Source organism: Empidonax traillii, unplaced genomic scaffold (genome assembly GCF_003031625.1).
Source record: "Empidonax traillii isolate 1590-97213 ecotype Southwest subspecies unplaced genomic scaffold, ASM303162v1 scaffold466:size1224651, whole genome shotgun sequence".
NCBI classification, from domain to species: domain Eukaryota; kingdom Metazoa; phylum Chordata; class Aves; order Passeriformes; family Tyrannidae; genus Empidonax; species Empidonax traillii.
The window spans coordinates 873198-886465 of NW_020955659.1; the positions used below are offsets into that span (position 1 = coordinate 873198).

General features: G+C 34.7%; 1 protein-coding gene across 1 annotated transcript in view; it reads left to right on the forward strand.

Moving 5' to 3' along the window:
* The window catches only part of FMN2 (formin 2), a 183902-nt gene that overhangs the window by 157295 nt on the left and 13339 nt on the right, over positions 1-13268 (forward strand). Inside the window, exon 15 of the mRNA XM_027895764.1 lies at positions 9812-9961. Within this exon, the coding sequence (XP_027751565.1) occupies positions 9812-9961 (150 nt within the window). The remainder of the gene's footprint in view (positions 1-9811; positions 9962-13268) is intronic.

Sequence of the window (13268 nt, forward strand, 5' to 3'; positions counted from 1 at the left end):
AAAAAAAAAAAAAAAAAAAAAAAAAAAAAAAAAAAAAAAAAAAAAAACAAAAAACTCAAAACAAAACAAACCCCAACAACAACAACAACAAAACAAACAAACAAAAAAAACCCACCCACAAAAAACCAACAACAATCATGTAGCTAATGTAATTAGTGGGGGGAAAAAATACAGAAATTGAAATATTTCAGTGTTGCATATTTTTTTGGATTCCAGTTTATGCCCAGCAGTAGCCCTCAAAAATTCAAGATACTCCTCTTGAGCTGTTGCAGCTGAAATAAAATGCTTGTGTGCGTGTGTAATTAGCTACATTTCCTCTCCATTGTGCATCAGCTTCTGATTATGCAGTAGGATTTTTCTTTCATTATATTTTCCACCTGAGCTGTTTGGTTAGATTGTTTCCTAAGACCTTCATAGTACAGCATTCCCATTTGCAATGACTGTGACTTCAGTGTGGATAACATGTCTTTTTTACTCTTATGTCAATTTACCTCTACAGTGGATGCTTGCTTTCTTGTTGTATGTTTTTACTTTAAGTATTATTAAATTATATTGTTGTTGTAATGTATATGCAAATAGAAAAGCAGAATGTCAAGGAGGGGATTTAATTAGGTCACAACTGCATTAACTCGTCCGGGAATGAACCAGTAGTAATCTGTATGATATAGGTCATTCCTTCCATAGCAGTTTCCAGCTGATGGAAGGCTGCCATCCACAAGCCCGTCACAGTATAGGGCTTGCTTCAGCCTACTACTGAAACTCCACTGTTCTTCTCATACATGGAGATGAAGTGATTAGGAAAAAAAATTGCTGTCTCTTTACTCTTCCTCAGTTTTATTTCTCGATCTTGTTGCCTTGTATCTTGATTGCCTTAACGAGCTAGTTCAGAAACAGCTTTAGTGGGCCAGATCCCTTCTGCACTATGTCTTAAATGAATGCTTCTCATGAGATAACCTTTCACACTTGTTCTCTCAACTGCTGCCTATAAGATGGTTCTACCTTAATCAGTCTGTTGAGGAGGTAAAACTTCCTTCTTCACCTTAAGGAAAACAACTAGGGAAATGGTCACCCCAGACCCAAAACACCATGAAGCCTTTATGTAGTCCTTGGAAGGGATGGGAACAACTCCTCCAGACATGAGATAGCACTCCCAAGCCAAAGGATTATGGTTTATTTAGCTTTGCTTGTATGTGTCAATATTGAGTACTCTCAGACCCAGAGTGACATGGTTATTTAATACAGTATTTCTGTTAATTCTAATGGCTGCCACCTTCTCATTTAGACTTAATCCTTTAAAAAATACTGCCCATTTTCTGTACTCATCTATACTAAGATACTGTAACCACTATGAAAGGAATATACTGGGATAACTTGAGAGTTGAATCTTAAATGCTTAACATTTGAAAAATGCACGTAAAAACCTTTTCAACCTGACAGTTCATTAAGATAGATATCAAAGTCTTTCAATTTTCTTTCATGGTATTTTGTTGTAATTGACTCTGAGAATATGAAAGCCCCCATGAAAACAGTTAGTGTTTTCAGCAAAGGCTGGATTTCTTCAATTCATAGCTGTACTGGCCCATGATGATATTAGTGGATGCATCTTAAGAAGAGAGCGCTTGCACATTGAATTAAGTAAGAACACTCTGCAGGGCAACTGCAAAGTATTAAGATGAAACTGTTAACGCAAGATATTTAAAATGCTATAATAAACAAGTATTTCAGGGCATTTTTATTCTATAATTTTCAAAGAACAGAAACTGAATTATGTTAGACTTGAGCACTAAAATGGAAAAGAGAGCATGATTATGCCCCAAACCCCCAGTACATTAATTTCACTTGCTATATTTAGAGTGTATATTTGTCAGTTTATATATATAAAATTTAATCTGTACTGAATTATATTCTTAGAGCACACGTTAATCTTATGTGTGCCTGAAATTTGGTAAACCATGTGTGTGTTTTCTGTCTAGATATCTAAATAATCTGTTGCAGATTTAAGACAAATTATTATTTCATTATATAATTGCTATTATTATTATTGTAGATAAGTCTGACCTTTGCTTTGCATGAATTTTAGTTATAAAAGTGAGCCATACCATGACAGCAGGGAGATTACAAGGCTGAGGCTGATGTCCATAAATGCACAACAGTTGTGCACTACTTCCATATGTAATTATAACCTCTTTAAGCAATAATGATTGCTCAGGCTTCCATTGTGCTAGACAATGAAGATATGTTAATAGAAACATCTGAAGTCAAGTTGGGCTTTAACATGAGGCATTTAGTTGTTTCTTACAACACTGAGGCTAGGAGCTTGTGTGTCTGATCACTGATGTTGAAATTCATTCTACTGCTCTATTTGGTGTCTACTGGCACATTTCCTGAATTGTCTAAAGGTTATTTAATATGTTTGAAGCTCATATGTTAGCCTTTTTAAGTGAGGCAAATAATTTTCTCTTGGATATATTGCTAGACCTGACTTTGCAGTGCACACAATTACATAACACTGTTTTATTCATGCTTATATTGTCTATGACCAGTTTAGCATAGATCTATCCGTGTGCCTACATAGCAGCTTAGCTGGCACACATGGGCATGATATCCACACTAATATAAAATTAAAAGCAGTAAACTCCAAGAACAAGAGCCTATACATTCATGCAAAGTGTGCAGATTACATGGATTACAGCTAACACCAGTGCAACTAGGGAACTGTAACTACCTCAAGCCAAGTTTTTGAGAGAAAGTTGAAATCAGTTTAAAGTTGTTATTTTGAAATGGCACAAAAAAGCACATGCAAATTAAAAATGCATTTAGAGAGTCATGCTAAAAATGTTTTTTTTTTTTTTTTCTCAGAGTTGCCTGTTCAAATGTCAGACACAAAAAAGAACATAAAGTTAGTTTTGTTTCTAATGTATTCTCTCAATTCATATTTTAGTCTTTATAATATTCTTGAACAGAGACTTAACCTTTAAATATGCACAACAGAATTTAGCTTCATATGAACCCCAGTTGCTGGGTGAGCTGTGGATGACAAGTGCTTTGTATGTGATACAGTGAAGGTAGCAACAATTCTTCTAACCTACATTTCCTGATCTTTGATTTTCAAATGGACAGAGGCTGACTCAGTCTATGCAGAATGACTTTTTAATATATTTTTTTTGTCATCAGAAAAGTTCTGCCTTCCAAGATAGATCCCTCCTGAGAAAATTTAGCACCTAATCCTATGATTTGGCAAATTTCATCATACCCAACCAATATACTTTAATCTAGACCTGATAAAATTATTTTCTAAATTAAAAAGACTGTGAAAATCTCATTTCTCAAATTCACTTTTCAACAGAAGTATAATTTAATTTAGTTATGGCCATATTTTGTTGCTGCTTTGCAACTTTCTGTTACAAAGCACTTTGTTCCTGAAAGACAGGACTAAAGGACTAAAGAAATACTTACACACTGAATGAAGTAAATATAAGGGTCTGGAATAACAATTTAAACTGAGGTTGAAGTGGTATTCTCATATGTGAAGGGTTTATTCGTTGTTAGCACCATGGGATCATCAGTCTACCTAAAATTTAAGGTTTCACTAAATGTTTGAGTGCAAAGTTATACTCCTAGTACCTATTGAATTTACAGTCTGTGTCACAGTCTATGCTCTGCTTCAGTTAATGGGTCTGCTGCCATCCATATAAAATATGGAAGTTGTGCATTCGTGTTACTAATCAATATATACAGCTGATAACATTGATCATTGTAGATGAACATTAAAGCTGAAAAACGTTCCTAGTATTGGGAAGGAGAATGTCAAAATTCTCGTGAACAAGACAGACTGGCCTATCAAAACATTTTTCTGCTCTTCCCCTTGGATGCTTTTTGTTCGGCTTTTGTTGGGAGAAAAAAATGATACTTCAAAGGTAGAGGGATTTTTTTGGTTGTTATTGAAGCTGTTAATTTTCATATGTTGGAGCAATAAAAAACTTTTTTGTTTAATATGAATTTATAGGAGGCAAGGGACTAGAGATGAGGGAGATGACTTAGGATTCAAAACATTGCAAATGTTTGGCAGGTTTTTTTTGGAGGAAAGGAAAAATCTCTTGAGACCTTTGTTTTCTAAGGAACAATATTACAAAATACATAGTTACACAATATAAATTGGCAAATGAAAGAAGAGATTAATGGTTCTGGCAGCTAACTTAAGCTGGCATATTATCTCAACTTTCTTTTTAATAAAAGAAAGTTTCTTTTCTTCCTTAATAAAAAGGGGTGAAAATAAAGGACAACAAGAAATTTCTTACCAGCATTTAAGTACTAGATATCTTGACTGAACCTATATTTAACTTTTATATTTTCTTACTTGTAATTATGCAGCACAAGGGACCGCACTGAGGAGAGGCAATGATTCTTCACCTTCTTCTTTTTTTTTTTTTTTTCCAAAGTAAGTGATGTGAAGTTTTAGCGCAGAGAAGGACTCTCAACAGAATGCAGCCTTGTCAGGATACTATACTCATAAAGTTTCTTGCAGTTTTGTGCTATTTCAATACCCAGGATACTGATTCTGTTTCTTTTTACATAATTTTTTGTTACTTTGTTGAACTGCTTGGTATTCTGTCTGAACACTAACTCTCATTAGTGCTTTCAGATGTTGAATACGCAAAGAGAATACGGACAAAGTCTTGGCCACTTTATAAAAGAAAACAAGAATTAATATGATGATTGAAATTATTAGCTTTTCCAGAAAGCAAGTACCCTTACCTATATATTGTACTCATCTTCCCTATGCAGTCAACAATTCAGGATCAACACTGAACAGGCTTATACGCCCACCAACTCAGTTTGGCTTTAAATACAACTCATGTCAGATTTAAAGTAGTAGGAGGCACATACAGTCTTTTCTTTCCCTTTTACCTTCTTTCGTTTGGTACACAATGCTTAGTTCCAAATTTTATTTGTGAATTTAATCAAACCAAAATGCACCTTAGCAGCTCCAACCTGACTTAGAACTGCTTCTGAAACACAACTGCTTCACAGAACTAACATAGTACCACCGCTAACAGTACCTGTTCTTAATCTCAAATGTACATAAATAATGCTTAGCAAATTATAAAGGCAAACCCAAATAGTCAAGAATATCCAGGTTTGAACTGCAACCAAAATATGTAGTCTGTTAAACAGTGCAGAATTGTAGAAATACTTTTTCATGCTTTTAAGTTCACATTGAAACAAATTTTTACCTTTGCATGTGATTTAGTTGGCTGCTTGGGGAAACTGGATGCATGTGTGTTTGTGTATATGTCCACCTTTCCTCAGAAAGGTCAGCCAGGGCATGTCTGTACCTGTGGTTACTTTGCTATTTGTTTGGCCACAGAAGCCTGATCAAATAATGCTGAAATGAACCTACTGGTGTCGATTGTTTAGCATTGCTGATACTTTGATATATTGCTTTCTTTTTCCTTTTTTTTTTTTTTAAAGCAAAATAAGTATTTTTGTTGTTTCCAGCTGCTCTAGATCCTCTCCCTCTGCGTAGCGTGAGCTACTGTGCACATTTGCATACATATGTGCATGTGTGCAAACATATGTTATACATATTTATAAACTGGCCAGTGCATCACAGACAGAAGACTTGAATCTGAATTATTGTCTGCAACTTTTTGCTAACTGGTTTCAGAATGGAACAGAGAAAAAAGCTGAATAATCTGTAGCTGCTCTTAAAATATTCCTAATGGACCAGATCCATTAGGTAGAAATGCTGTCAATGACCCATTTGCAATGTGAATTCTTCTCTTTCTCGTGTGATTAAATTTGGTTTGGCTGTTAGTACATCCATTCCTTTCTCCCCTCCAAATAGAAAAATCACTTTCATAGTCTCATAGTTGTACACAAGGGAGCACAGAGAAAAGGCCAGTGATTCATTCTTCAAATTTCCACATTTGAGTAAGAGTAAGCAGTAGTTTTTCTGAACTGCATGAACACTTGAACCAAGGAAGTTAGAAGACAAGAAAGGGAGAAAAGGAACTAACCATCTTCCTTAATCTTATTTCCTAACTTACTTGTCAGGGATGAGCAACTCTTACATTGTTTTGAGAGAGCTGATGTTTAGTTCTCCTTCAGGGCCAGTATGAGGGATATGAAACCCAGTCTGAAAGCTGTTTAAAGAATTCTGGCTTTTGCCATGTCAGGATAAGACAGTGGTGTGATCATCACTGGCTTATTTTTAATCATGCTTGAAAAGTCAGGCTGTTTGAAGCAAAGGCAGTGACCTCCTTTACCTCTTTTAATCCCGGAAAATAACTCGCATGCCCTTCCTTCCCTCTTCCATGACTGCAAGATCTTTTCTAAGGCACATTCTTTTCCTTTAAGACACTCATGAAGCGTATAGAAAACTAGGAACATTTTCATTTGAGAAATGGACACTAAACAAGCTTAGCAATACTTGTTTCATAATAAATGATTAATTTTCCAGATAGGTGAAGTGAAATTCAGAGAGGTCAGATGAGTTTCTCAAGATTGTATGATGCAGAAATTAATTTGAATATAGAAACAAAAGGCTTTTGAACTCCAGTCCCTTATTTGATAAAAAAAGCTATTCCTAGTCAGGACTAGCAACAGTGGTATTTGCAGATGTTTTGTTTCAAAATCTTCTGAAGAATCAATATGAAAATTTGATTGGGCTGCCCAAGAGAAGAACATCAGAGAAAAGGTATTTGTTGCCTGGCTGAAGTCTGAAAGGATGGTATCTAGTCTTGGGGCTATGGCAATGTCATCCAAATTTCTCTTGGTATTTAAAATTTGTGTCCCCTCCCAGAATCAGCTTTGAGATATGTCTAGTTTGACATATGTAAACATTTCCAAATCAGATATTTAAAGACCATGGTAACAGAGAGGATTTACTGCTGTCCATGTTTTATTATTTGATGCATTTGGATTCACTTTGTTTGCTTTGTCTTTCATGTGTGAATTTTGCCACTTTGTCTTGTACTACAAAAATGACAGCATCAAATGTATAGCAAGCAGGTTTCCGTATGTCTTCTAAACACACTCTACGAAAACCCCTGCTAAATAAGGGTAGGCCTCTCTGGCTGGAAGAAATACAATGACTGTCTTGGCTGTTTGATCTCTATGTATAGAAAAAAAAAAATTGATTCATGGAGATTTGTGCCCTGAAGTGTTACTGTGTTGCAGCTGATGTCTTGCGCATTGTTACTGGGCATTAGAAAGGTGTGACGTATTAACAATGACAACCTGCTACGCTGCTGCTGTTTCACATTTCACAGACGGCTTATTTCCCTTACCTCCCAAAGTAACTGTCAGGGAGGCAAGCAACCTGTATGAGCATTTCTTTTCTTTCTATAAACCTAGTAATTACCTTACAGCTATTAGACACAGCTGTATGCATGTGTAAGGTTATACCGGCTATACAAGTGTCCTTCAGGGAGATTTTCGCTCACCAGAGAAAAAAAATATTGGCTATCTCCTTCTCCTCCCAGAGGATAGTTGTAATAATTGAAGAGTTATAGTGCTGTTTACCTTTTTTTTATTATTTTTATTGAGCATTCTCCTATGGAGTATGAATTTTATTTTGATTGGCTTCCTGTTTCTTGGTATGTTTTCCTGTGATGGAATTCTGTCTTGATGGTCATTCACCATCAAATTCTTTTCTCATTATTCTCATTTGCAAAATGTTTTGAAGACACATTTCTCAAAACAAGGTTTCTTATTTGAATGTGTATCTTGCTCTGTTCTGCAAACCATTAATGGCCTCCATTCACAGAACTTCTTACAAAATAAGCCATTGACTGAGCTGATGCCTCCAGATTTGTCTCTTGTTCTTTATTCCTCATAGAATCATAGAATTAACTGGGTTGGAAGAGACCTTCGAGATCATCAAGACCAACCCTTGATCCAACCCCACTGGGATTACTAGATCATGGCACTCAGTGCCACATCCAACCTCATCTTAAAACCCTCCAGGGACAGTGAATGTTCCTTCAAAAATATTGTCAGTTCATTCTGAGTAGTCAAATGAGACCTTGATATGACTCCCCCACTAGCCAGCTTCAGAACTGTAAATCCAGGGGAAGAGTTTGGGAGGAAAACCAAAAGATCTCCCTGATATATTTGCAGTCTTGCAAAAAGTTGAAAATATATGACAATATATGATAAATATTTTCATTAGAATAAAATGGGGGGATGTAAATAGGTAATTAAAATGAAATATTTAAATCAGTAGTATTATTCATCTATAAATCATTTAAAAAACAAACAAACAAACAATAAAATGCAGCCACAAAAAAAGATATTCTATGTATTAACCAAGCACTGACTTACAGAACAGAGTGCCATGGTAGGCTGAGAGATCTGAAGAAAAAGCATGCTTGGATAAGGTGGCATTTTAGTATAAATGCCAAGATTTAAAAAATGAGAATGTTTTACTGTTCTGTATTTTTCTGTGCTACAACTTTGTTGCTCAACAGCTACAATTTGCTCCAGCAGATGGAAACATGATATACAAATAAAGAGAAAAAGTGTATAGAATTTGATTGTTAAACTCATGTTAAATTTTCAAGTTCTAGGCTTTTTTATTGAGAAATAGGATAATGTACATAGACGTTTATTTTTCACATTGGGGAAAACAACATGGAGACTCTGTGAGATTGACTCTTCTGAATACCTGAATCTTTGTATATTATTGTCACCATCAGAGTCCATGAATGAAGATGCAACTTCTGTAACTAAAATGACATTTCCTTCCATTTAACTGGAATTGCATTTTTTCCGCACAGCTAAAGTGATTAAAACTCATGTATGTTTCATAGAAAATTACTACAGGAGTGTAATTTTGGGTACTAATAGATCACTGAGCAAAGCACCTACAATTATATTTCTAGGTACAGCTTCCCACTGAATTTTTCATAAAATTAACAATTCTCCAGGGTCTTCTACATTGAGCTTCAGATGGGGAAAATGTTCTTAAAATGTCCAGTATTTGCAAAATATTAAGTGAAAAAAGAAAATGTAGTAATAGTTAATCAAGCAAATATTTTTTTTACATAATTATTCTGTACCTTCCTGTAACATTCCTAAAATATAATAGAAACATTTCAAACTCAGAAATATGTTTAGTTGCAGTACAGTCCTCACTCAGTGTTGGAAATATGACCTTTGCATTTCAGCAGTAGTTCATACTTGGGTAGTTTTTGTGTTTACTGCACTAGTTTTACATTTGCTGTGCTGAGAAAGGGTTGTGAGATTGTTCTGGCAGCATCACAATGGGCACCTGTTTTCTGGCACAGCTGCTCCTGGCCTGGTTTTCTGTTGTGTCATTTCTTGTTTAGTACACAGCAGGTTTGAGTTTTGATATTTCTGTGTAGGCTCCAACCTAAGCTACTGTGTTGTAGTATAGATCTGGCAGAACTCAAAGAAGTTTATTTACAGTCCTTTATGGGCTTTCACTCTGTGTTTTGGTAACAGCTTTAAACACAACAGAAAAGCAGTATATGGGCGTGTGTGGATATCTGGATTTGCAAGGCTGTGGACAGTGAATTCACTACAACTGAATATTTGAAATTTGAAATGGAAAATACTTTGATCAAAACCTGAACTTATGATAAATGCCAGATCCCAACTTCACTGAAGAATCATCTTCATATACCTGCCTGTATATGAAGAGCTCAGAACTGTTATGATTTTGAATTCTTTCATTTTAGATCTGCTACCAAGAATGATTAAATACTATGTCAATGTTAAGTAAGAAAAAAAAATTTACATCAGTGAGTACTGTAACATTTGCTGGTTTTGCTTTCTTTGACAGTTTTTTGGAAACTACAGCCTATTTCTGTATGAAACCAAAAATGGGAGAAAAAGAGGTGTCACCACATTCTTTCTTCAGTATTTGGCATGAATTCAGTTCTGACTTCAAAGACTTCTGGAAGAAGGAAAACAAACTTATTCTTCAAGAAAGGTACATTTATTTGTTTGTTCAAAGGCTTTTCTCAAAGCATGTTATTAGGAGCAATTGCACAGAAACCAGTCAGCCTCACCTCACTGGCACACAACCTATTTAATGCCTTTTGGAGTTTTCTCAAATTTTGGTTTGTTTTTGGTTTTTTTGTTGTTGTTGTTTTTGTTGTTGTTGTTGTTGTTCTAACAGATCACGATACCCACCCCCACCACTCCCAAGACCCCATACACCATAATTTTTGAGTGGGATTTTAATACCAGTTTGTGCTAAAGTTTTTTGAGTCCCTTACTTGAACAATGTTTTTTGGCAGAGCATGCTACTACTAGGCTACTATGAGTCCAAAGAATGGGAAACTTGTTTCAGGTCTGAAAGTTGATTAAATATTTTCCATTAGCATATTTAGTCAAAAAAGTCAAGGCATCAAGACATGGCGTATTTTAAGTATTTGTCAAATGATGTTGGGAAAAGGAAGACAGAAGGAGTAATTGACCCTGCATTAAAAGAAAGGCACCGTATAGCAAATCACAACCCATGGACACAAACACGTGGTATATATGGCATAAAGAAATGAGACAGTAGTTTTGAAAAATTAGCCATGCTGTCTGGTCCATGTTTTAGAGAAGTTACGAAGTTTGCTTTCATCTGCATGCAGATAGTCCATCATGGTCACCCTTTGTTTATAAAATTATGCCAAGAATTAATCAGTTGTTTAAAAAGTAATAAATGCCATATAAGGACAAACTAAACAAATACAAACATGAAAATTCTAAGCACTGTTATATAAACCTACAACTCTTAGCAACCTGACTGATCGTGGTATACAGATAATGAAGCTACTTCTGAGTCTAAATATTAACACAGTTGAATCTTTATATTCATTAAATTATTGATATCAGTCCATTATTAGATAAATTGACAAGTGCAGACCTCTTTTTCAAGGATACTCATCCTATGTAATTGTCACAGACCTAAGATTACTGGTTTAGGAAGTTACTTTCCTTAGAAAACTTTCCTTAGGCACCAATACAATCAATGTTGTGTATACCATATATATTTGCTGTAAGTGGATACATTTTGGAACAAGCAGTCTCACAGATAAGAAAACTGAATTCTGCTACTATTACAAGAACATGGTGAGAATGTTAACACAGTACAGCAGATCTCTAGGAATCTATTTCATTTTATTGGCTGTCTGGCTTAATTTTATGTAATTAAGTGTATCTCTTTGAAACTGAGTTGTCACTTAAATACTATCTTTAGTTTCCTATGCAGGGATTTTGCTACCTATTTAATAACAGGTTAATTTAATTTTGTATATTTTATAGAAAAGGATTTAGGAAAATGTGCTTTTATTTAAAAATACTAAACTATTTTTCTGAAAAAAAAAACAAGAACAAATGGAAAAAAACAAAACAAACAAACAAACAAAAAAACCACAGCAAAAAAATCCTCCAGAGGGTTCTCACTTCAAAATACTTTACTTTTAAAGACATTAAATAAGCAAAAAACCTGTTCCTCCTATTTTTCTTAAGCACATCAAGCTTAAGAGAAGAATGGGGCTGTGATACAATCATGTAACTCTCTCTCTCAGTCCAATGTATATGTATACTAAGAGGATGTATTGAAGCAGCAGTAAAAACGTTGTCCGCCAGCTTGTCCCTTCTAGGACAAGGGTGTTTTTAGCCTGAAAGGAACTGAATGTGTATAACCTACAAAATGGCTGCAGGTGCAGGATGTGACAGGGAAGGGAAAGCACAGTGAAGAGGACCTACAGTGGGAAAAGAAATTGGGAGGTCCCTAGGAAGAACAGCAGAGAGATCCAAACCCAGACTTGGAACTGATGGGTTGAAGGAGGCTCTCCCAGGAGGTCAGACAGGACTGTGTAACTTCAGTCCAGGAAGTCATTAAGACTGAAAATGACACCTTCTGAAAATCACAGGTAGATTTTTGGTTTGAATTTTAATTTTTAGTTGTCTTATCAAGTTAAACTCTTCTGCTCTATTTAATTTGTTCAGGTGAGGAAGGGTTTAGGCTTAGGAAACCTTTGATGTCTTGGTTGTGCTCATCTCTCAAAAATGTTTGGCACGGTGCTTTGTTAGGTCTGGCAAGACAAGCTCTCTTCATTACATTTTAGGAATGAAAATATTTTTGCCAAATTGACAGCAAGAGTAACAATTTTCCAAGTAAGATATTTTCCCAAAAATGAAAAATCTTTTTTGGTTAAACAACTCTTATCAAAGCCCTTGCACAGAAAATTCTTTGCCTCCTATCATAGGTCAGCATGATATCTGAAGTTATCTTTTAGGCTTTCTTTTTTTTTTTTTTTTTTTTTTTTTTTTTTTTTTTTTTTTTTTTTTTTTTTTTTTTTTTTTTTTTTTTTTTTTTTTTTTTTTTTTTTTTTTTTTTTTTTTTTTTTTTTTTTTTTTTTTTTTTTATTTTTATTTTTTTATTTTACATTTCTACCTCTCTTAAGATGCTGTGATATGAAGTATTTGAAGTATCTGGTATTGAGAGGTCAAAAGAGAAAAATCTCGATGGAAAAATACATGTTGTCCAAAGGTGTGAGAATGTACAACATGATCTCAGTCTAGATCAGCAGATCTGTAGGTGACACAAATCTGAAATCCATCTATTGCCACTGAAATACAATCATTTATTTCAAGAAAGTAGATTTTTTTTTCCTTTTAGCTGAGGTTCTTAAGTGTTTTTGTACTGGTAAAGTTGAAGAGTAGGGTAGAACTTTAATGGTCAGAGAAACTTTCTGTAGTTGTTCCTTGGTGGCAAAATCAAGTGACAGAAACAGTGAGACTTTTTAAGGGATTATGGTATGACATCTTTGGTGAACTATTAACCAGGTTTCTTCCTCATGAAACAATCTTTATTTGCAATACTTATTTATAAAATGTATATCTTTATTATCTTTTCCTTTTTTATTTTGATCAGCTTTCTCACCCCCTGATTGGTTTGGGGTTTTTTGGTTTTGCCTCTTCAGTGTTTAGTTCAACAAACTTCTATGCTGTGGGCAAAGTTTCTAGAATATTTTATATCCCAGTTTCCATATGGACTGTTAATAAAGGCTGTTCCTTATTTAGTCTCTGCAAATATGCATCACACTGTTTTACAATAATTTACCCAAAAGATTTTCATAGATGGTATTTTCCTAAGGTGGTACTACTTTTTGTTACTGGTAGATTAAATGTGTATGTTTTAAAGAAAGCAGTCAGCCAATTTTTATTTTAATCACTTTCCCCCTGGCATTTCAACTTGCATATCGGTTTGCCAGGCATTTATATGCAAAAGATAAACA